The 25,848-nt window shown below is 33.9% G+C and overlaps 3 protein-coding genes across 3 annotated transcripts in view; 1 reads left to right on the top strand and 2 right to left on the bottom strand.

The window, feature by feature from the left end:
• LOC118739186 (anoctamin-5) overlaps positions 1–25,848 on the bottom strand; it is a 366,850-nt gene that overhangs the window by 287,042 nt on the left and 53,960 nt on the right. The gene's annotated exons all lie outside the window — the stretch shown is intronic.
• On the top strand, positions 8,043–9,032 carry LOC118739721 (peritrophin-48-like). The gene has a single exon (XM_036471233.1). The coding sequence runs from the start codon at positions 8,043–8,045 to the stop codon at positions 9,030–9,032; it is 990 nt and encodes a 329-aa protein (XP_036327126.1).
• On the bottom strand, positions 17,329–18,764 carry LOC118739176 (peritrophin-44-like). The gene is made up of 2 exons (XM_036470362.1): positions 18,474–18,764; positions 17,329–18,392 (listed from the first exon to the last, which is right to left on the bottom strand). Exons 1-2 carry the CDS (start codon positions 18,481–18,483, stop codon positions 17,329–17,331), a joined length of 1,074 nt encoding a protein of 357 aa, XP_036326255.1. The 5' UTR covers positions 18,484–18,764.

Here is a 25,848-nt window from a genome sequence, read left to right as displayed (position 1 = left end):
CTCAGGAAAATTCAATAAATTCGCATAGTAATTGACAACTTTCTTATGAGATTTTCTAGAAAAACTGTAAGTATGTATGCATTTTTATAGCCCATTAAATTTTAGTATAACAAAGTGCAAGTTTAATGTTGCAAAAAATCGCGTTGTTTTTTTTGGACATTTTATCACGCAGTACAAAGTATTTTCGACAAACAAAACTGCCAATAATACTACTGGATACTAATCTTTCTAAAAACAAAAACAAAAAAAAATATTGGTTAAGAAATTTTTTAACATCTAATTTTTTTTTTCGTTTTTGGGGGAACCCTACAACTGGGTTATGTTTTTTAACAGGTTTTTAGAAAATAATTTTTAAAATATTAAAATAAAGGGAAAGTATTCCATTAATACATAGATGTATGCTAGCGAAAGTTTCACATTTTGCTGGGATAAATAAATAGCAGACAATTTCTTTGATAATGATAAAATTTTTCTGAACACCCGTTCTAGAGACTTGAGTAGTTAACTTGCTATACAGAGCTATCTTTAGTTTATGTTTTTCCACAGTTCGTACCAGTGATGGAAAATCAAAATTTAAAATTGTGCCTAATTTTTCCGAAAAAATGTATTCAATGTGCCAATAAATTAACAATCGTCGATAGGTCACCATTTCTTTTATAAAAAATATACAATATAGACAATACTTATTGAATATTAGAAACACAGAAGTTCATAATCGCCCCTGATGATGCTAAGGTACATAGTTAGCGAAACGTTGGGCAAAGAAGTGGAGAAAAAGTGTTTTTCTTGCACATGGAAAAGTAGATCGACAAGCCCACAACAATACAAACCATAATATTTTTTATTTTTTTTTTTGCATTTCCTCTATACATATTGTAACTGTATGTTCAAAAAATTTTAGTATGCTTTATATACTTATGTAGGAGGAAAAGTGCAACACCTTCAATGAAAAAAGTGCAACACCAAAAATTAACGCGATTTTGAGCCATTTCATACTATACAACTGCATACCCGAAACTACTTATGTAGTTAAAAAAAAAAAATACTTATGGACAAAAATCGTCGCTCAATCATTGACCCTGAATTACAAAAATACAAAGCATCAGTATTAAAGTGGTCCAAAAATGTATGTAAAAAATAAGGTAGGATTTTTAATGCCGCTACCCCTTAGGATTGTTATATACCGAAAAAAATATACCCATATTTTTTATTTTGAGATAAAAAATAATTTAAGTAGTGCTCAAAGCGCTCAAAGTTTTCCATGTATTTTATATGGAGAAAAAACATCTTTTCGTAGTGTAGAATTCTTGAAAATCAATACTTTTCGATCAGAAAACTTTGCTTATCTTCAGGAGATTCCCAGTAATAATACTCAATTGTTTCTTTAACAATTCTTTCATGGTAACTATATTTTATAGGTCCTCCAAAGCCCTTAGAAAATGCAATGGGGGGACCAATAAAAAATCTTTAATCATACAAAATTTTTAAATAAACAACTGGATATTAATACTGGAAGTCTCCTGAAGAGAACCACAGTTTTCCGGTCGAAAAATATTGATTATCAAGAGTTTTATACCATTTCTACGAAAAAATGTTTTTTCTCCATATAATATACATGGAAAACTTTGAGCGCTTTGAGCACTCCCTAAATATTTTTTGAATTCAAAATAAAAAATAGGGGTATATTTTTGTTCGATATATATCAATCCTAGGGTGTGCCGGCATTAAAACACCGACTTTATTTTTTTGGACCACTCTAATCAGTATATTTTATTACTAAAGTATTTACAGATTAAATGTCCAACCATCTTAATAGCTAACTTATTCCTGTTCTCGGCGACCAACGCAAGCTGAAGAATGTCGTATGTTAATTTCGACAGGTTGTGGGAAATCGCTGTTGAAGTTTGGAATGCAATTTCTCAAAAACGCAAAGATAGATTTTCTCCAAAGTCTCTGAAAATATTGCTAATTCACAAATTTCGTAAATTATTTAATTTTTAATGTTTATTGTTAATTAGTTTTGAGTTTATGAAGGACTTTCTTTGGTAAAATTTTGTCGTAAGCGTCATTTGTCTACAATTTGGCAGCCACTTTTTATGAAATACGACAAAATGTGATAAAAATTTCTATTAAATTAACGACACTTTTTACTCAATATCTCGGAAACTAAAGGCGATATCAAAAAATGGAGAACGACATTTTTAAGATATTGATTGGCTTAATATGACTGCATCACTAACTAAATTTTTACTAAATTATCGAAAAAATTTTAGTCAATATCTCGGAAACTAAAGGAGATATCTAAAAACTGATAACACCAATCGAAAGACGTTATTTCAAAATATATAACTACATCTAGAACTAAAAATCGTCAAAATTGCGCTTACGACAGTCTTTTACCCAGGCGACGATTTGGAAAGATCAACTCATTCAATTAATTTCTCAGGCAACCTGCATAGTCAGCTTATGCTCTATATTCCCGATTGGTGGCTTCTGCATTCATCATCTCGGCTTCAGGAAATAATTTTATAGGTATAGGTACAATATTATTCGTATCGCCAAAGTTTACTGCCTTTTGGCTAAAAGCCGAAACGGCTTTAAAAAATTTCATTATCAAGGTTCTCTTTCTTAAATCTTGGCAAATTTAACTTTAAATTGTAAAGCATTTAATTGAAAAAATTTAATTTCAGTTTCTGTAAAATTTTCTTCGGTAAGAAATATTTCGTCATCTGTTCCACAAAGAATATGTATTTAAATGGGTATTATTATTTAAATCTAAAGTATATATTAATAAGATTCGATATTTGCTTTAAACAAAAATTGTAAGCGTACATACATGCAGAATGTGAATGCGAGCTTCTTCTGCGTGCATTTCTATAATAGGAATGGCTGTGACGCGTAAACTAAAAAATTTTATATAAACAAATTAAAATTCGAAAATCGGGCTCAATGGGCCACTTGCTAATTTTATATGTTTTCATGTAGAAAATAACTAATCAAATTGGTTGAAAAATTAATTATGAACAATAAAGGAACCACTGTGCGGCGGTATTTATCTTGCACCAATTTTTATGTTACACACTTTGCATGACCTCTAACAGTTTTAGTAATTCAAATGTGAGAATTTGCAAATAACAAAAAAAAATAAATCACAGTGCTGTAAATTAAAACTTTATGATGCGAAGAAAATACTGAATAGAAAAAGTATTTCAAATAAAATAAAAAATAAAGGTATTTTTTCGGCATAGAACAATCCTTGGGGGTGAGAGCATAAAAACTCCGACTTTACTTTTTCACATGAATTTTTGGACCACCCTTATGTATGTATATACTAAACGTGAGTAGACCACATTTTGCTTGCATAGTCTACTGTTCTCCTTTCCCTGCAAGTTGATATTTTTTTATATCCAATGCAAAATTTTATAGAGACAAGACTAAAAAGTTTAAAATAAATAAAATAAAGAAAGTCATTATAAACAATTTATGAGATTGAAAATGAAAAGCGTGGGGCGCATGTAATATACCTAAATAAACGAAAACGCCAACCACCAACAACCACCAAACCGGAATATCAGCAGATAAATGTGCCACTGCATATCGTGAACGTGAATTGTTGATGAAAATGTTATACCAAAATGTTTCAATAACAAAAATTAATTTTGGACGGAACGAAGTTCGCCGGGTCTGCTAGTTTCTCTATAAAAAGTAATGGTGATTTCATTTGTCCAAAAAAATTTTGTTCTTCCATAATGCAAAATGTGATCCAGGTTACACTCAACCCTGAAAAACTTCATGTTTTGCTAACTTTTTGCAGCAATTGGGCCCATACACACATAACCCCACAAAAAATAGTCGAGCCAGTGCTGCCGTTGTGAGACTAAAGGGGCCATTGGACCCTTTTTAAGCGGCAATGCCTTTTGACCCGACTTTTTGAAAATTTTGATTTTTTTGACCCTTTTCTAAAATTATGTGCCCCTTTTTTTTGGCCTATTTTTTGACGCAACTTGCTCCTTTAGTCGCACAACGGCAACACTGTTCCGAAACCGTCGTCTTTTTATTTTATTCGTTATTTATTTTAATTATATATCGTTTTCGTTGCCGGAGTACAAAAGGGAGTTTGCTATTGCCTGTCAACGAACCTGGGCCGCAGCTAGTGGTAGTAAACTTCAAACTACTCTGGTACGTCGGCCGCCGAAACAGCATTGGTCATGGGAATATATTTTTAAACTTAGGCTATGAACCGTTTTGCGATAACCAAATCGAAACTGGGGTGTTTCATGGAGGGTTTCAAATGCACATTCTAGAAGAAGAACATAGACATACATACATATGTACATACCACCCAGATTGGTAGATATAAATATGATACAATACTTTTGCTTAGTGGTTATCAAATGGTACGATAAGAGTAAATCAAATAAATACAAACACACTAGAGATGCCGTTTTTAAATCGATTAAATCCAAGATCGGTTAAATCGAAGATCGATTAATCGAGTCCATTTGATTCGATTATTTGTCGATTCGACAATTAAAAATACTCCAACTAAATAGTTTTTTTTTGCTCGGAACTGGTTAGGCATTACACCTAGCTGTAATTTAGAGTATTTTCAAGCACAAATTGAAACAAGATAATATTGAAAAAAAAAAATGAAAGCATTTAAAAACTGCAACTGTACAAGTGACCGGGGCAGTGTATAAGTAAATAATATTTTTTTCGAAAAATCTCGCGTATGCAATTTTGTAGCCACCTTATTAGTACGCGTTACAAGTGACTGCAAAATATCGTTGATTCAGCATTTTTTGTTGTCGGTGCTAGATATGTTATTCATATAAAAATATTCAACTTTTTCTAAAAAGGGTAATTAAGGAGTGAAATATAGAATTAAAAAATATTTGTATTGCAAAAAAATATGTCTACGTAAGCTTTATTCCGCTAGTTTATGTACAATACACTTTTTAAAATAGCGGTTAGTTTTGGGAATTTCAAAAAATTAAGGGTCATTCCAATAAAAAGAGGAAAAGGACATAAATTTAAATATGCCCTAATTATCTCTATTTCCGTAGTAACCTCTAGATCTAGATATTGAAACTTTTATGAACAATACATGTTTTAAAAATTACTTACAATAATGTTTGTAATTTCAGACTTGGTCAGATGACAGTGTTTTGTTTCTTTAAGAAAATTTAGGAAAAAGGCATTAATTGGAAAATTATATGAATCGGTCATGGGAGATATATTTATTTTTTGAAAATTTCGTCTTGCATCGATTACTTTTATTTCGATTTATTCGATTCAAAAATCGATTTTTTTTATTTCGTTCTGGCATCTCTAATACACACAAAAAGCAATGACTGAAATGACTAGAAGAATGTGCCAATGTTTATGAACTTTGTGCGTAATGAAGTCGTATAATGTCGAACTAAAGTAAAAATACAGTGGGTCGAAATAGTTCATATAAAATTACATCTACAAATGAGTACTAGATTGGAAGATTTCATCGTCGTAGCTGCACTGATTTTTTATTTGTTTTTGAATAGCGAGCGAACATTTTGATGTTAATTATGGCATACATATTCATTCATTCCTCTGAAAAAGAGATCGTTCCACCTGCCATACCGTTACAGTGCATTTCTCAGAAAACTAGCACTGAGCCCTCAACTGATTGGTATAGGTAACGGGATACAGGGATACACTTTACTTTTGACGTCTTGAAGGATGTTGGTCATACCATTCGCCACCTTCAAATTCAATATACCAGAAATTCTTCTCTAAGGAACTAAGCGAAAGATGGAAATATAATAGAATATGAAAAGATCGTGGGAGATCCTTATGCAGATTACAGCACAAAGATTTACCGCCTCTAAACTGCTCGGTCGGTGAGGCCTCCTTTATGTATATGGGAAATTCTCGTTTAATGTGTGCCTCAAATATGTCTTATATGTCTTATTGACTTTTATTATGGTGTCTGATAAACACAGTTTTAGACCACTGTGCACCAATGGCATTAACAAATCACCGCGATCTATCCACTCCATTTTCTGCACAAATCCAGTCGCACCAATTAATGTCCAAGACCGTAATTTAGTATAGGTATTAGCGGGCTGCGCAAATGCTTTTAATTTTACTGTGCACTATAGCATATTTTAGTAAACGTAGTAAGACTTTTTTCTAAAAGTCATTAATATAAATCAGTCACTGACTTTTATTTTTAAAATCATACTTATAAAAGTTATTTGTATAAGCCTTAGTAAACTTTGGTTCTCCAACACATTTCTCCAACGCATAATATCTTCAAAACTGAGGGATTTTTTTATGAAATATTTGAAACTTAAACAAAGTTTTAAGTACCGCTATCTCGTAAAGTGGAGCCATTCGGGTAAATTTGGGGACGTCATTGCATTTAGAAGGCCCCAATTACGTAAGAGCAACTATCAGAACCTTTGTCGAAAAAAGTTTATTTAATAACACGCCCGAAATATTCTGACTACAAGAAGAAGCATCAATAAAAGTAGTAAATCAGGGTTTTTACACACTTCTAGAGAACATTTTTTCGAAGCATTTTACAGGTATATGTAATGTTTTAAGGACTAGTAGCTACAAAAAGATTTAGATCGTCTCGAAGTTTTTTCCAAATGTGCTTTCAATTAAGATGTTTCTGGAATAAAAATACGCTCAAAAGTGCAGAATATATTATCTTTAAACGTTGGTTTATTCTGAAAGCGCACCTCTTGCTAAGGTATCAAATTATTTGTAATTGTTTGTAGAATACAAAAAACATACTTATAAAGCTTTTTTTTTTAAATTAAATGCTTCAGAAACTATACGCGATAAGTCGAAAATTTTGAAAATTGTGAAAAATAGAGTTACACACTTTTCGGTACTTGCCATTTACTTATTTTTTAAAGCACTCTTTAGTTACCAACTACAACAAGGACTAATTGCACATAAAATTCATTTCAAACCAGTATATGGTGTGCTTCAAAAGTTGACACAATTAATTTTTCGGGTCTTAAAAGCTACATAAAAAATTCAGTTGTTTTAAATATTTTTTTGAACTAAAACATCTATAACTCAAAATTTATTCAACATATTGATTAAAAATTTAAGGCTTCAAGTATACGTCTATGAATTATATCTAAAAGCAACCCTCTTGATATACTTAGTTTACAACAATGAAAATAAAGCTAAATGACACAAGGTCACCTGTTTTTAGGATTTGCACATGTACGTATATTATCTTATAAATAAGCTTTTCTCTATCAAATAATTCAAAGTTAAGAATAATTGGGGTAAGTTATTGCTAATTTTAGGTAACATAGATATTTATATACTGCAATTATGCATACATAGAATTTTATTGCACTCGCTGTATTACTGTACAGTAGTTGCACTAGACAGTACATGCAGTAGCGCTTGATGTTTTATTACAGAAATCTTTTTGGAAAGCTCTGAGGAAGTGAAGTGAAGTATAGCAAAATTACCAAATGTTTTAATTGCCCTTTCAAAACCATTTACGCAGCCCTCTAGTAGCTATAATGATGATTACGAGTACGCAATGCGCGCGAATCAGCTCAATCGAACCGAAATGGAATTATGACCTAATGCAAAAGTCTTTTAGAGGTGCCTGTGATTTAAAGCCCTCAAATCGCTTGAACTTTTTGAACAATATTTATTTTTAATAATTATCTAAGTATTTAGTTTGTTTAATATTAATGCTTTGATTTCGTAATACTACGCAAATAAAGACTAACACCACAACTTAGTACGTGAAAGAAAAGACGTCGTTCAGCATTTAAAAGCATTGAACACAGTTCCATAAAACATCAGTCGGAAATTTGAAATTACCAAAGTAAAACAATTAGATAATTATTTCAAGAGCAGCATTGTAAATCGACTTTTCAAATTTGCAAAAAAAAATAAAATAAAATGAGTAAGTTTCAAACTAACAGCTTGCATCCCTGAATAGCTAACTTGAAAGTCTTATTTTTTTCTTCCACTTTTCAATTCAATTAGCCTACAAAGCATTATTACCGTTATTCATGATTTTCGTGGCCGTGAACTGCACCTTCAATTCAACCGAGATTTGCTCCTTGCTCTCCAACGGCACTCGCATCAAAGATCCTAGCGCTTGCAACAAATGGATAACGTGCATCGATGGGCAACCATTAAATGGCAGTTGCGCAGATAATCTCTTTTACAATCGCAACACATATTCTTGTGTGGCTGCCGACAGCATAAAGTGTATATCGAGCAACCCATGTGCGGCATTGAATGGCGTCAGCGGCTTTGCGGCCGATCCTTATGCGTGCAACGGTTACTACTATTGCAATGCTAACGGGGTGGGAACGCGTGGCGAATGCGACACAGGCTATAACTTCAATCCGGGTACTACGGATTGCATCAAAGGCTATCCGTGTACGCTGCAAATGAATCCGGATAGTTATTGCAATATCCTCCCCGATGGTGTATTCATTAAGGATCCCCTAAACTGTGTTGGATACCAACTGTGCTGGAAGGGAGAAGTATTGAATGGCACATGCCCTGACGGGTTTTACTATGATGCGTCTGCCGGCGACTGCGGTTATGCTTCCCATGTGGAGTGTGCTGAGTCGATGAGCACCACAACTTTGCCACCAGCAACGGAATATTGCAACGAGACGGACATATTTGTGTCAGATCGGCGCAGTTGCAATGGCTATTACTACTGTCGGGCATCGTTGGATAGTGTCTCTGGCATTGAGTTACAACATGGCACCTGTCCCACGGGAAGATTCTTTGATGAGGCAAACGGTGGCGAATGTGTGCCACGTACCGGCATCGTCTGCGAATTCAATCGTTGTGTTGGCCTCGCTAGCGATAAAATCGAGTTGGTTAACGAAACGAATGACGGTTGCCACGGCTATACGCTATGTCAAGATGGCGTGGCGATTGGTAATGGTACCTGTCCTGGCAACTACTATTTCGATGAACTAAGCCAGCTGTGCACAAGCGAGGTGATAGACTTTCCAGCGTGTGCCTCTACGTCGTAGGGTGTCACTCAATGAAGATGAATAAAAAGTTAATAGGGGTCTTCATGTAAAGTCATAAGGGGATAAATTTCTTAAATTTATCAGTTTATCCGCATTCTTTCATGAACGCACCTTGGTAAATAATTGCATAAAATTGTTTATTATTTAACTTATATGGCTAGTTACGTTTCATTCTTACCTCGTCGCTTTGTGTTCATTTGCTTTATATGTATTCCTAGGAAAAGTGACCTGTCAGGGTTGAATTTTGCTGAAATTTATACAATTATCCTCCAAAATCGTTTGATAAAGCGATAAACTTTGAAAAATCTTTCCATACAAAGTTTGACAGTTCATTTATCAAAATGACAAATTTATCATTTTATCAACAGTTTATCACTTGTTATGAAGACCCCTAATAAATAGCACAGACAAATAAAAAGTGCAGCCAAAATTGTAAACCATAGTTTATGATACATATAGATATTATTCTTAAATTTATTTATGGTATTTAATTATTTCGTGTATATTATATGTATTGGTAGTCGGAAATTTATTCGTCAATGACATTAAACATATTATATCATTGGCATATGTATGTATGTCAGTGTCTATATATATTCTTATACATAGTCATAGATTTTCTTATCTATAGTTATCGTTTTAATTAAGGATTTTTATGGATTTTCAGAATGATATTCATCGACATAGTTATCGATATTCTTATTAATATGTAGTTATATATTTATTAGCGTGATTGGCGCGGTTTTTCCAAACTGATTCAATCCGTTTTTTTTTAAATATTTTTAGCCGTTTTGTTTTAAATCTTGATTTTTCGAATACCGACTAAACCGGACTTTTACAATCGAATAAACCGGGTTATCGCCTCATTTATTTGTATACCAGAATCTTAAAATTCTAAACATTTATTTTATTTGAGGCCGTTTTTAATGAAAAACTTTCGGAAATCACATTTCCTCAATATCCTCAAAATCAAAATCCCCAAACTAAAATCCCAAAACACATAATGTGAAACCTAATGTGAATGTATTTCACATAGAAAATGAATATTCCATATTTGACCTTATTTCTCAAATTAAAATTGAAAACTAATTGTATGATGAATTCACAAATTTGTATTAGGTAAATTAAAATTAAAGGAAATGTAATACATCGCAATAACTGAGGAATATATTTTGCATGAATTTACATAACCACAAACTTCATTGATCAAGATATTTACATAAACCATAAATGGAAAATTGCTGTATTTCTTTATCAAAATAGCTTAAAGGAAAAGATGAAAGGACAAATACAAATTTTAATTGCAAACAGAAACATTGTGGGATGTTATTTAGCTTTATTTTCACTGTTGTAAACTATATCAAGCTTGTTGCTTTTGGATATACATAATTCGTTGACGTATACTTGAAGCCTCAAAAAAAATCTGGATCAATTTGCTGCATAACTTTTGAATTATAGGTGTTTAAATTAAAAAAATAATAATAATGAAAACAAGTGAATTTTTTATGTAATTTTTAAGCGAAGCACAATTAATTATGTCATAACTTTTTAAGCACACCATATTCTGACTTGAAATTTAATGGGCATTTAGCACTTATGTGTATATGTACTTCATATGTAGTAGGTAAGAATCTTTAAGAAACTATTTTTATTCATAAAAAACTCCATTTTTAGAGGTATTTTCAAATCGGTCCAGCTCACGTAAATCTTAATATTTTTCCAAAATAGTTTGATGAACGTCTTAAAATATAATTTATAATTCCAATGGAAAAATAGTATCGGTTTTTTTTGTATGGGGAGTGATGCAGTCGAATGTACATGTGTAAGTAGGTAAATTTAACTACTCCATAAGCTGACATATATCAGCGATTTAAAATATATATTCATTATATTTACTCCTATTTATATTCCAGAGGGAGTGATTCATTTAACTTAAGAAATTTTGCTTTTAATAAAACATTGATAAGTGGATAAGTCTTAAAAACAATTTATTCTCGTTTTTTTGGGCAATTTTTTGTTTTTTTTTTATAATAAAATATAATACTTAGTACACTTTAATGTATGTAGTATCAAAGCGGCATGGAAAGCAAATCAGCCTGCAATCAAATTTAAACTTCATATTTGTTGTTTACTTTCGCTTACCATAGCCGAGTGATTGGTGCATACTACCACTCGGCCGGGCCCAGGTTCGGCCCTCTGAGATGACTTCTTCTTTAAAAAATGTCTAAAAAAAAACCATCTGCCATTCGGATGCGGCGTAAAATTTGTTTCTATCCATTTGTGTGATAACAAACAGACGTACTTACATATCGTTACCTTAATATACTTTTCTATATTAATGTAATGATATGTTTATTCATGCTATTTGAGGACAAACTCGGCCAAACACTTAAGAAGCCAAACATTTTTATTTTTTTTTATGTTATCTTTTTATTATCAGCATTATCGCTTATGTCGCTGGTCATTAATACATGATAAATATTTTAATACCTAGAAAAAGAACGCCAAAGACGCCATAATTATTTTAATTTGTTACTTAAGTGAATGAGATAATTTTGAAATCAACTAACTAGCTTGTATGTTATCTTAATAAATTTAAAATCGCCTAATATTTGAAGTTGACCGGTGGTGTCTGAGTCTGTATTAGTGATGAAGAGTTAGAAAATCCCCACACCACTGTAAACTGTTAAGTTTGGAAGTGGCGGAATTATTTAAACCACGAACTATCTAACTATTGTACATACATATATACGTACATATCGAACGTTTAATAATGGGAGTTTCCACGAAATCAGACCCCATTGAGCTTAGGAATAAATTACATTGCTTCCAGTCCGAAGGCTGGTATTTGTGTTCACGCATGTCTACTTTATTGTTATTTACCAATTTTTTATATTTTGATATCGTGATGGAGGTGTAAACGCCTGCCAAAGTTCACAACACTATGATATTAAAAAACTTTAAAATCGTGATCATAGTCGCATAGTATTTTTTTCAAAGTTTTCGATTTTTGACGGATATTTAATTGAGCTACGTGAAATTTTACATATTTTTTCTCTATTTGGGAATGACTTTCAAGATTCTGCGAAGTAAGTATAAATCACAGTAATTAATTAAATTTAAGCAAAATTGGTGTCGCGCCCGTTACAAAAAAAAGGATTTAGTTTTGTGGTAAAAGGATTAGTAACGTTGCATGAATAAATCTTTGCATACGTAACAAGTAACTGCTAGGGATTATATTGAGAAAAATTTCAAACAAATTTGTCAAACCGTTTTCTCTGTATTAATTTTTTAGTACGTGTCGCGCCCGTTACATTTTTAATAACTTTTTTGCTAATGTGTGATTATTGATTAGGAAATGGAGTTTGCCAATAGAATGCAAAAACATCGCTACAATTTGAAGAAAAATTATGGAAAATATAAAGAGCATTTACGTATGGAGCAAATACGGGACAGACAGAGAAGAGCAGCAAAGAAAGAGTCAATGGACGCTGAGGCACTAAAGAAATGGCGAGAACACAATCGGGAGCGTCAGAAGTTGTTGAGAGAGCGGAAAAGGAAGCTAGAAGAAAGTACAAGAAAAACTTGCGCTAATACTTCACCAATTGGTTCTTATAAGTCCAAAAAATCCCTCAAAAAAGCTGTCACCATAGTAAAACGCAGCCTTCCTAAAAGTCCTTCTAAGAGAATAGCGGTAATACAAGAGCTTGCTGGTGGAACTCTCTCATCTAATTCGGAACTAAAAAGTGGTTCCGGATCTTCCAATGAAACCATTTGTAAAGTTCAAGAGTTCTTCCAAAGAGATGATATTAGCGTAGTAAGTCCTGGGAAAAAGGAGTTTGTATGCGTTAAAAATACATCAACTGGAATACGACAAAAGTTTCAGAAGAGGTATTTATTGATGAGTATAAGCGAATGTTTCAATATGTTTGAAACTGAATATCCTGGTACACAGATTGGAAAGTCAAAATTTTTTGCCTTGCGACCAAGTTTTGTCCGTCCAATAAGAGAAACTCCACAAAATATGTGTGTATGCGTTTATCACGCAAATTTTTGTTTTTTTGTTCAAGCTATCAATAATATCTTTCCGTCGTTTCCACCAAATCCTCTTAGCATCCTCGATAATATATGTTGCAATCTGTCGAGCGAACTCTGCTTGACAAATAGATGCAAAATGTGTTATAATTTATTAGATTTATTACCGATAAAATTTGATCACAAAGCGGAAATTTCCTGGAAGAGCTGGATAGAACGAGAAAACCGAATGCAACTTACTGCTCAAAATGGTACTTTGGAGGACTTTTTGGTTTTGTTTGATAACCAATTAAAAAAGTTCAAACCGCACTGGCTAGTTCAAACTACTCAAAGTAAACATTTCAGAGAAACGAAGGAAACATTATTGGCGAATGAAGCAGTTCTGCAAATTGATTTTGCAGAAAACTACGAAATAGTATATCAAGATGAAATACAAAATGCACACTGGAGGCACCGACAAGCAACCATTTTCACAGCTTGTGTATGGGTCAGAGTTAATAATGAAATAAAACCCTTTTCGTATGCAATATTAAGTGACGACCTTACACATAGTAAAACTTGCGTGTGGAAATTCCTCAGAAGCATTGTCAGCGATATCAAGGCTCGCGACAAAAATATTGGTGTTATTCACATATTCTCTGATGGATGTGCTGCCCAATTCAAAAATCGCTACAACCTTTACAATGTGTGCTCTGCAGTAGATGACTTCGGTGCCAAAATTACTTGGTCGTTTTTTGCCACCAGTCATGGCAAAGGTGCCGTTGATGGTATCGGGGCTGTAGTAAAAAGGACTTTATGGACAGCAGTTAAAGCACGGAAGGTGGTATTAAAAACGCCAAAAGAGTGTTTTGAGTTTCTTCAAGAGAAAAGCTTCAACGGTATAAAATTCTCTACCATTCGATGGAAGTCATCGCGGCTGAGCAAGTATTTTTAGATCAGAGATGGGCCCACATTGCTCCTATAAAAAATTTGCAAGAGAAGCACTTCTTCATTAAGGATGAAGAATCTGACGGCTGTCTGTTTGCTGGTAGGACAGCAAAATCTACGCTTGAGAAATTTTAGCTAAGAAAATAATTTTTATGAAATTGTTCTTTAATTATTAATTTTTTATACATTTTTTATATTCTAAAACAATAGAATTAATTATTTGATCATGCCTAATGCAATCAGCATAAATATTGAGTTAGAATTATGATTTATATTTGGCTGATTTAACCAATCCTTAAAGCTGACATCAGGAAAGATCGTTTATAAATAGCATACCCACGTACTTACTTTTAACGTGTTAACTTGTTTTAACATATATATATTTTCCTATTTTGGCTTGAAATTGAATTATCGTAATGAAAAATATAATGAATAGTTGAAATATGTAAAAAAAAAAATAGACATGTCGCACCCGTTACAACGAGGTGTCGCGCCCGTTACACTTTAAAATGTTAATAAATCTAAATGGATTAAGAAGTGTATTTTCTTTGAATGCGGAAATAATAGGAAACATTCCAAATTTAAATATGCCAAGGCATTTTTAGTCAGTTTATTTAAAAGTTTTACACAGTTTCGTGTGAAAGTGGATTACACGCAATTTATCAATTTTATAACGTCGCGCACGTTACGCTCTTCTTTGGCATTTTCTGGTCGGTACTGATTTATTTATAAAATGTAGTTCATATGAGTTAATTCCTTACTTCTGACAGTATTTTTAGCATATAATATTTCAATGGTTACTTTAATAGTTTTCTTCAAAATTAAAGAATTTTGCACAAAGGTGTCACGCCCGTTACAATGGAAACTCCCAATATAACAAAGTATTTTAAAATTTCAATTTTGTGGTATACAAAAATACGTATGGAAATACACATATCTTCGCCATATGTGGGAAATTTGGTTATCTGTTAGACTCAACATACAGTAAAACCCGTTTAAGTACCTGACGAAAAATGTCTGCCTTTTGAGGTACTTAGGCGCGTTGGGTACTTAAGAGAACCATAATTATTGTTGTAGTTACAACGTCTTGTTTACTTCCCTAAATAAATCCCTGAATAAAAAATGAACATTTAATGAAGTATACGTGCATAAATACAGTACACCAAAGGCTTAACTCCAGTTAAGAGCTCAGAAAAGTTCAAATAATTCCAACATGGAGTGATCGGAAAGTTTTTTTTTTAAGTTTTTCTTTCCTTTAAATTTTTAACCGACTTCCAAAAAAGGGGGAGGTTATCAGTTCGTCGGAATATTTTTTTATTTATTTTTTTTTTTATGTATGTTACCGCATAACTTTGGACCAGTCAACCGATTATGATAATTCTTTTGCCATCGGAAAGGTAGTGTCATACTAATCTGGTTAAGATCAGATCAGAGGAACATGAGTTATATATAGATATATATATTTTTTTTTATATGAGAGTTCAAGTCGGTTTTTTTTGCTACCTTTGATTTTTTAGATTTTTTTTGGGGGAAGGTGCTGTGGTTTTCTTCACATAAAAAATTGTGTTTATTCGTTATATGGAAGCACATGCGACAGAAAATTCTAAAAAATCAACGCTAATTTTTAGCCCCTTGAAACTTGCATGTACGATGGTAATTAATATCGATTGTGTAGCGCTGCCCCTGAACTTCAAAATATGTAAATATTTTAAGAAATTTTAAAAGAGCACTTAAAACGGGAAAATTATAAGTAGAATGGTAAATGGGGAACGAAAAATTTAGATACTTAGGCGGGTTGGGTAAATAAGCGGCGAGGCACTTAAGAGAGGGATTTTCTTCAGATTACATGAAAAAATTCACGGTGTCCTAAAATGTTGGTTACTCAAGCGGGTTAGGTACTTAAGCGGGTTTCACAGTATTCTTCTTATCAACCTTATTAATTGGTTAATGAAATCTCCAAAAACGTAAATTTTGAGTTACATCTCTATATTATTAAACGTGCGATATGTACTTTTGGTGGAGTGATTCACTAGACTAGGGCTGCCATAATTTCTGGGCCTCAAACGGGGACACTTAGCCAAAATGGTTTTAATTATTTCCAAAGGGGTACGCATATTCTCCTTCCCGACTTCACAAAAAGCAAAGGTTACCAATTCTGCGGAATATTATTTGTATGTATCTTATCGCATAACTTTGGACCACGTTAACCGATTTATATAATTCTTTTTTTTTTTGTTTTTTTTTTTTTTAAGGAACGGTGTTACCTCCCATGTGGTCTCATGCTAATTTGGTTTAAACCGATCATTAGATCATGAAGAAATTAAGGATAATCTGAACTTTTTATAAGAGAATTGATGTTTGGTCATTTTCATTGGACGGGGATTTTAACGTGGCGGGACCCAAACCCAGCGCATGCGAAGTTTTACGCCTTCTCACTTTAGCTCGCTCACAAACGGGTGTTTGGTTGCTACCCAGAGGATACGTGGATATAAATATCTGGACGTTGTGAGCTCCGATTTGAACCATGGCCACAACCAGGTGAATGGTAGTAAAATGTTTTCCATTTCTGCGCACGGAACCATCCTTCGCTGTCTTATATCCCGCATTTCCATCTATTCCCTTGTGACCTGGTACCATTGCTGACCAATGGACTTAAGTTTCTCATTGAGTCAAGGGCTAATGGTGATTTGATGTCAAATGTTAAGACAGCCTAGAGCACCGCCTGGCTATCATTTAGAATTGAGATTTTCTCATTCCGTTACCACCTAACACTGTGGCCTTGCACTTTTATAAATCTGACTAGGAAATACCCCGACGTAACAAAACAAGAGGGCAGCAATTCTGCTAATCCATCGGGTAGTCTTTTAAATTAACGATATGAAAATATGCTGTAAAATGTTATCAATAGAGACGAATTCCGTTACCATTAGGAATATTAATCCCGGGAGCCCGGACATTTTAGGTTCCGAAAATCCCGGGCATCTTAGAAAATAATCGCGGGATTTTCGGGATTTGCAATTTGCACTGATGGCAATAATAGAAACTCCTTTTCTTGACCACTGTTGGCTATATTTATTTTTTTTTTTTGTATTTAATGATAAATATTTTTTCCGGGATCGTAAAAAGCGAAAAAATCAACATCCCTATTTACCATCCTTTGGTAGTATATTTGCTCATAGTAAAAAATACGTACATACATAGATATGGAAATATAATACTAAATACTTTTTGGTACAACGACTTTGTGCGCCTTTCACAGCGTACACATTCATATGTATATATAGTACATATATTTGTTAGTTTTTTTTTTTTTTTATAAAATGTACTTCATTGCTTAGGCCGAACAGGCGATGTAGCTAATATTTTGAGGAGTACATCCTTGCGTGCGTTCATCGAAGTAATAGCCAACTTCGCATTCGCCCCTACTAGCCGTTTTACCATTTCTGCAACGTGCATAGGCCCTACAATCGCCAGCCACATTAACATATTTGTTACTCATGGATTCACAGCGATCCAAAGAGCACTTCACATTCAAGCGGTCGCGACATGACCAAGTGCCACTGTCAAAGAAGTAACCATCCTGACATTTGAGATGCGTGGGCTTGCGATCGGGTGTTCCATCAGCTTGTTTCGTACAAATGTAATAAGCACTGCATGAATCCTCGTCAGCTATGTAGCCGACGCGTGCATTCTGCACGCTGGTACCACAAACATCGATTTCCGGTTCCAGTTGCGGAGCCAAAGGATGGCAAACGGCGCCGCTGCGTGTTACGCACTGCAGTGTTGTGTGGTTAAAGGCTTGACCCTCAGCGCACTGTAACGATTTCAGCTTGGCGCCTTCGACACATTGGTGATACTTCGTACAGTCGGTTATGTCGGCGAAGATCGTGCCTGTTGCTACTGATTGACAAATCGGACTGACTGTTACATTTTCACTTACTGCCTTGGGACATTCATAGTCACTAGGATAGACACAGGCAGATTTAGTGGGGTGGAATATCAAATCCTTGGGACAAGTAGAGCGCGTTTCCTCGCCTTTGGCACAGAAGATATAACCATTGCACCTGTCTGGATCTGCCAAGAAAATACCATCTTTCTTTGAAGCACAACGGTTGGTGTCACTTTGTGTTTGGGAGCTTTCGAAAGGACAAATGACATCCTTCATTGTTTCACATCGATTTGTATCCTTGTTAAAATACAAACCGTACGCACAGAAACCGTCTTCGTAGTCCTGTGCAGCGGTTGAGGATGGACACTGGACCCAATTGTTGCATGAGTTCGGCCGTAAAATATAGGTGCCGCCTGGCAACTGACTACAAATCTCCTCTACTGACAAACTTTTGCTATTCGCTTGTACTACTGCAATTGCAGCGGTGGCCAGTATTACTAAAGCGGTTGCTACATGAAAATAAACGGATATAAAAGTATTAGAAATGTGATTGTGCGAATGCGTTCTGACTGGAAATTTTTTGAACTCACTTCTCAACATAACTTAGCAGTATTTAAACCAGGTGTTCCAGAAATTATGCTGTCCTATAAGTTGTTGATATTTAAGTTTCCGTTTGATCAGCAGGTGGGTTAACACGCTTGCCGTAAGAAAGACTGCACTGCCGTAAACTTTTGCTGTGGGAAGCTCTTAAATATGCAAAACTGACTGGCGTTATCTTTGTCAAAAATCAGCTGTAGTTACATACATTTCTCTGATATTAGTTATTAATTTTTGATACCGAGAAATTCGAAATCATTTGGCGGCAAGTGCTTACACAACAGAAGCCACAAATCTTGATAAGGTTTTGCGTGCTGAGGGACATATGTAGAAGCAAGATGAAGGTCTTTGAAACTTACTCACTTCACATGAATGCGCATGACTTAGTTACACAGCAACGAAATAAACAACCTTCAGTTGATTGAATCTTGAATCTTTATGAGCATTTGTTCCGTAATACATACAGTTGTCCACGAAATAATAGGAGCTCGATCTTTTCACCAGTTTCGAAAACTTTTATTGTGTTTATTTAATGTTTATCATTTTGTTTAATCGAGCTGGTTATACAACAAACCACACATAAAATAACATTTCAAACTTTGTACAAAAATTATAAAAGTTCGGCAAAGTTTCACCAAAATTTCAAACTTTTCAATCAGAAACTTTAGAAAAAGTATGCGGTTTTGTAGCAAATTAAGTTGTAGTATAAGAAAGTATAAAAGTCAAGCTGCTAAAAGATCCCGAGGATTTTTTGCAATGTTTTTTACAGGCGCTGTCTTCCATATTAAACAAAATTCTTGATACATCTTGTATGGAAAAAAGGCGAAACATCTTCAACCAAAAAAATCTCAAAAAACAAAGTAATGATTGAAACTTGTACTGTCAGCCGGGTCAAGTTGACATTCAAGGTTACAATAATACGCATAAAGCTGAAAATTGATATGTTGCATATACCAGTATAAATGAAATGTCAAAACTTCTGCAAAAAAATTTATTCAAGGTCAAATGTCACATAAAGTTTTTTTTTTTTGCATTTTTCAGCAAAATGGTAAGGTTTATCACAAAGAAGGGTGAGACAAAAGTGTAGATTATGCAATTATCTATAAAAACTGTTATACCCTTTTTCTTCCTAAGAATTACCGCTTCTGAGATACAGCGATTCAAAAAACTGTGTTCTTCATAATGTCCACAATTTCCACTGTACTTGTGGGGTCGTGTTTTTGTGGTGTTGCTTTGCGGCGCCTTAAAACATTTCGAACTGTAAAACAATCCACCTCCACCTCCAATCCACTGGTCCACCTATAAGAAAAAATCATCCTCTATGTTAATTCAGGCAGTAAGCTGTCTACGCGCCAAATTTCAAACAAAACAGAACATATTAGAAGAAAAAATGGATGCTATTATGTCAACCTAGGAAAACGCTACCTACGTACTAAATTTCAAGCAAATCGGACGATAAATAAAACTTTTTCGAATAGATCAGTCCCCGGTCCACTTCTCGGAAAAAAGGATCATATATGCTAAATCTAGGTAAAACGCTACCTACGTACCAAATTTTAGGCAAATCGGACCATAATAAGATTTTTTCGAATAGATCAATCCCTGGTCCACCTACCGGAAAGAAGTAAATTTTTTTTGCCTAAAACATGGTGGTGATAATTTCATGAAAATCGGACCAGCCGTTCGCGAGATTAGAAAAAGGGACTTCCCTTTATATACATAAATAGTATAGATAGATAATAAACCATAAACAAGCAAAAGAACTCCTATTATTTTGTGGACAACTGTATGCATGTATGTGCATATATATAAATATACAATAATCGGATATCAAGTCGCATATGAGTGCACGTATGTACATATGATATATGTCTACAAGTCAATTAATGACTGAACGGATGCTTCAGAAATTGTTCTGTGTAAATGTATCTACAACTTGTAAATATGTGTAAGTTCATGAACTGAATTATTCTAAATATTTAAGTGATCTAAAGTATAAATACTTACATATGGACAAATATATGCATAACTACCTGTTCATGTGAAGTAAATAACTGTTATGTAATCAAGAATCCATATGTAAGATTGCGTTGACTGCTTGCCATATTTGGTGATAAAAATGAACAACCCTATTAAAAAACTTAGGCAATAATAGCAACTAAAAACTTTTACATATACATGTGCATGTACATATGTAAGATCGCTAATCGAGGCCTTTCGATTAGATTTTTTGTCTGTGTTTTAGTTCCGATTCGATCCAAGTTGATCTAAGCTATACCTCAGAAAATCTATTATATTAAAAAAAATTTTAATTGGAGGCTGGTACAAAAAAATAATGGGCCTTGACTCCTCCCACCAAAGACCAAAGAATTCAGTGACCTGCCTCACTTTCTCCTCCGTCTATAGGGTTCCTCAGGGAGGCATCTTATTAAATTAAATTATGACTAATACTACAACAAAGACTCCAAAAATCGGAATTCTAAACTTTATGTAAATTTTCATAAACAATTTTCTTTCCTAATTACTCCTTTTAGTAAAAATTGGACCACGTTTGCAATTTTGCAGCAAATATTTTCTAAAAAGGGTAAATACAGTTCAAGGACATCTGGTTGGCCGACACAGGAACACGCAACATCTGAGAAGCAATCCGCATCTAAATCTAAACCATACTTTTCCAAAGTTCGACCTAGAGCATTATTGATTGTGATTCAGAATGTCAATCGAATTGTGAATTGCAATCTTTTAAATTGAAATGATGTATCGGTCGGAATCATGGGAATTCTTCACCTTTGAAAGGCCACGTTAAAATCTTTACTTACACTCAGGGGCGCACCCAGGAATATATTTTGGGAGGAGTTTATACTTCTGAAAATTCGCTTCAGATAAAATGATCATTAAAGTACATTTATGCAAGTTTTATGTACAGTATGTAATAAATAAATAAACTTTTTGAAGTTTCATAAATTGCATTTATTTACATAAAATTAGCAAAAAACTCAAACATTTGTAACCGACTTCGAAAAAGGGGTAGGTTATCAATTCGTCGGAATAGTATGCTAACGCATAACTTTGGACCACGTGAACCGATTTCAATAATTCTTTTTTTTTTATCGGAAAGATGTTACCTCAATGGTCTTCCCGTAATTTGAAATTACTTGTTTAGTATAAAGTTCTATAAACACAAGATGCGCTCAACTTGCAAAAGTAATAAAAAAATTAAAAAAAAAAGAGTTTTAATGTTCATTTTCCTCGATATCTGGTTTCTGGTTTTCGAATGAGATGGTGATTTTTTACGATTGCCTAATTTTTTATATTATATTTTGAATACCGAGAAAATTAAATGAACTTGAATTTTTGTTATGTAGGCATTTTTGGTGGAACGAATTCGAAGTGGGCAAATTGAATATTCGAATCCTTGTTAAGGACATATCAGTTGTAAACTCTTTTAGGCTCTGTAAGTGAGTATGCATTGCATATTTTTAGGTTTCATTCGCAGTTAAACTTTTAAGAGCTCTCAAAAAAAAAAACGAAAAATTCATATAAAATGGCGCACAAGAAATGGAATAGGAATTTTCCTCTATCAAAATTTCTTAAATCAATTTGCATCTCTCAAGAAAAAATGCTACTTATTTCTTCAAGAAAATTTACAGCAAAAGCAAAGTGCGTTATAATAAATAATATTTCTTGTGATTTTTCTTGAGAGCTGGCTTTAGGATACAGTTTGTATTTCAGGTTATTAGCTTTAGGGGGGGCTTGAACCCCAAAACCCACCCCTTGTGTGCGCTAATGCTTACACTACTTTCTTCATCGACTTCCTAAATGCGAGTCGCGTGCCGTTGCAAAGTTTTGGTTGAGTAATATTTCCAACATGATGGTGTGGCAATACCTATTTGCAATTTCAGTATGTGCGGCGGTCTCCCTGGAAGATCAATCGAGTTAAAAAGTTCGGTTGGATCGTCTTTTTCCACAACTGTGTTTATCGACGTATATGCTATTTCATCACGTTGAATGCTGGATTGAATAAAATTAGTGGTATTCACCAAAGTGAGCAAGTGGCCTGGCAGTCTGGTAAAAGAGCAGATCAGCTCAAGCAACGACTGTTGTCAATACCACTATTATTTAGTTGATAGACATCCTTATTCTTCCCGGCAAGAATATCTCATTCACTGAGCCAATCGTGATTCCTATAATACATTTTTTAAATTAAGAAACCTTCTTTCGATCAGTTCTCCTTTCGATGTTTCTAAAATGTTACAAAAATGATCGGGTCATAAAATTGACAGAATCCATCTAATAAGGAACATTTTCCTAGTTCCTTCTGGCGCATCTAAGAAGAAGGTCCCGCAACTCCTTCATTTATCATTTGCATATTCTTCTTCTACTTTGGCTTTTTAACCGCCTAAGGCTCGACAAATGCCAGTCGTTTCTCTCTGTGCCAACTTGGTCTCTCTATTGCAGTGGGGCTCCCTATTTCTCTGCTACCGCCAGCTGATTGCGAGTTGAATTCTTTCACAGCTGGAACTTCGGTTCCTATTGGAACGACATGTCTAAGCCAGCGGAGCTGCTGCAATTTCATTCCGTGCACTATGTACATTTCGTTGTAAATCTCATACAACTCATCGTTCCATCGTCTACGGTAATCCGCATCGCCCACGCGTAGAAGCCTGTAAATCTTCCGTAAGATCTCCGCTTTACGTTTGTACATATCCATAAATAAATAATAATAAATCAAACATATTTGACAAAGGACTAATTTTTCATTGGTTTATTGTTTTTATCAAATTTTCAAATAGGTGGCAACTCTCCTCAAAAATATTTCCAACAGTCATCCCTCTTAAACCTCCTTAATTTAATACCTATATTTTAATGACACATTTATTTGATCAATTATGCAAATTGAGTTAAATTTTCAAACAGGTGGCAACCCTCCTCAAATATATTTATATATATAAGAATCTAAAGCTTGTTACCGACATTGCAATATTTCACTTATTTTATCAATTTAACTGAGTTAAAATTTTCAAATAGGTGACAGACCTCCTCAAAAATATTTCCTACAGCCATATTTCTATTGTAATGTGTCATTTATTTTATCAATTCAATTTAGTTAGATTTTCAACCAGGTGGTAACCCTCCTCAAACATATTTTCTGCTGTAAGCCTTCTTGAAAAACTTTAGTTTCTACACCCAGATGGCAATACTTCATTTATTTTATCAATTTAATTGAGTTAAAATTTTCAAATAGTCGACAATCCTCCTAAAAAATATTTCCAACAGTTATCTTCCTGAAACCTATTTAAATTGATACCCACACTGCAATATTTCATCTATTTTATCCATTAAGCCGAGATAAAATTTTTAAATAAGTGACTACCCTCCTCCAAAATATTTCCAAGAGTAATCTTTCTGAAACCTATTTAATTGTATACCCAATTTGTAATATTGCATTTATTTATCAACTTAACTGAGTTAAAATTTTTAAATAGGTGGAAACCCTCTTCAAAAACATCTCCAATAGTCATATTTCTTAAACCTCTTTAATCTGATACCTATATAATAAGTTATTTAATTTATCAATTAAATTACGCAAAATTTTTTAACAGGTGGCAACCCTCCTTTAAAATATTTTCGACTGTAAGCCTTCTTAAAACCCTTTAGTTTGATACCCGCATAGCAATATATCCCCTTCTCAAAAATATTTCCAGCAGTTATCTTTCTTAAACCTCTCTAGTTTGATACCCGTTCTATAATAATTCATTTATTTGATCAATATAATTGGGTTTAAAAATTTTCAAATAGCTGGCAACCCTCAAATTTTTTGCGATATCATTGGTTATGGTATTATACCGAAAAATACAAAAAAAAAAATTTCCTATCGGTTCAGCCGTTCTCGAGTTTTGACCACCGTCACATACGAACACAACATTTTTATATATATATAAGATAGATAGATAGATATATAGTTGACTTCAAATTCAGTTTTTTTCCTTAAAGTGCCCGCCCTACTTCGTTTATAAATAACCAGACTATACAACATAAAAACTATCGCTCTCAGCATGTTCAGGAGCAATATCGTAAGCGCCATTTCACCTTTAGACAATAAGATATGCAAAAAATAAATAATCCCATTAGGAAGCTAGCATTCAATAATGTGTTGTTGTCCATTTAAATCCAAATAAATTTTATTACTGTTTAACAGAGAATTAAAAAAAAACAAACTCTCCTGTAAAATTTACCGTTTGTCGCTTACGATAAAATCGCAAACAGGGGTCGATATATCGATATTTTTGTTCGGAAGAGACAATTTTTTTCCAAAGTTCATAGTTGACCCCGTTCTAGATTTGGCCACTAGTTCTCAGTTCTTATTACCCTTTTTAAAAAAATTCTTTAAGAAACTAATTTTATTCATAAAAAACTCCATTTTCGGAGATATGTATTTTCAAGTCAGTCCAGCTCACGTACATTGTAATATTTTTCCGAAATATTTCGGTGGACGTCTTCAAATATAATAGATTATTTAAACCCGCGGAAAACCCGCAAATTTTTCTGGTGTTGCAGTGTAATGTACATATTTAACTCTTAAATATCCTTCAAATTAATCAATTAATTATTAGATTTTCAACAAAGCATTTCTTGTTTATTCAATATCAGTTAATTTTCTTTTAGTTTTTTTTTTTATGCAGTAGCAGTAGCATTAGCAGTAGCAGTAGCATTACAAATTGGATAGGTAGGTTTCACTGCAACGCAACCTGCATTGATTTCATCAAAATATGGGAAATTTGCGTTCGGGCATGCAGAAGCTGTAGTAGAAGTTTGCTGTTGATTATTGCACACGTAATATTCTTTGCAATCTGAGTAAGCTTTAGTTACAAATTTTAGGTTAATATTTCCACAACGATTAAATGTGCAAGAACAACTCGCAGGGCTGACACACTTTTCGATAGTCCCATTGAAATGTGTGGCAAATTCGCAACTTCTCCAAAGGCCCGATCCTGTTTCGCTCGAGCAGGTATAATAACCATAGCATGTAGAATTATCCGAAAAGTACTGAACTCCCCCTTGAGTTGAATTATATGAAGCACAAGCTGCTGTACTAGGTGCAGGTGTAGTCGCCGTATCGGTATTTGTTGAGCTGCAAGGGTTAGTTGTTTGACAGTTTCCTGTTAACTGGTTATAGTAACCTGTGGAACAAGATGCAGCGGTGCCCGTACCATCCAGGCATCGAATGAACTGGCCACAGCTATTAGGTGCGCCAACAAACGCATTATTTTTCACCAGACGGCAAACGGAATCGGTGGGACATTGGTAGCCATATGCACATGCCTGGGTACTAGGGTTATAAAGCTGATCCGCGGGACAACTTTTGCA

Source organism: Rhagoletis pomonella, unplaced genomic scaffold (assembly GCF_013731165.1).
Source record: "Rhagoletis pomonella isolate Grant_MI unplaced genomic scaffold, Rhpom_1.0 Rhpom_scaffold_00005, whole genome shotgun sequence".
In the NCBI taxonomy this organism is placed as follows: domain Eukaryota; kingdom Metazoa; phylum Arthropoda; class Insecta; order Diptera; family Tephritidae; genus Rhagoletis; species Rhagoletis pomonella.
This window is presented reverse-complemented; position numbering and strand designations above follow the sequence as displayed.

What these genes read in the sequence shown, in the direction of transcription:
- LOC118739721 (XM_036471233.1), top strand. Translation starts at nt 8,043, where the DNA reads ATGATTTTCGTGGCCGTGAACTGCACCTTCAATTCAACCGAGATTTGC.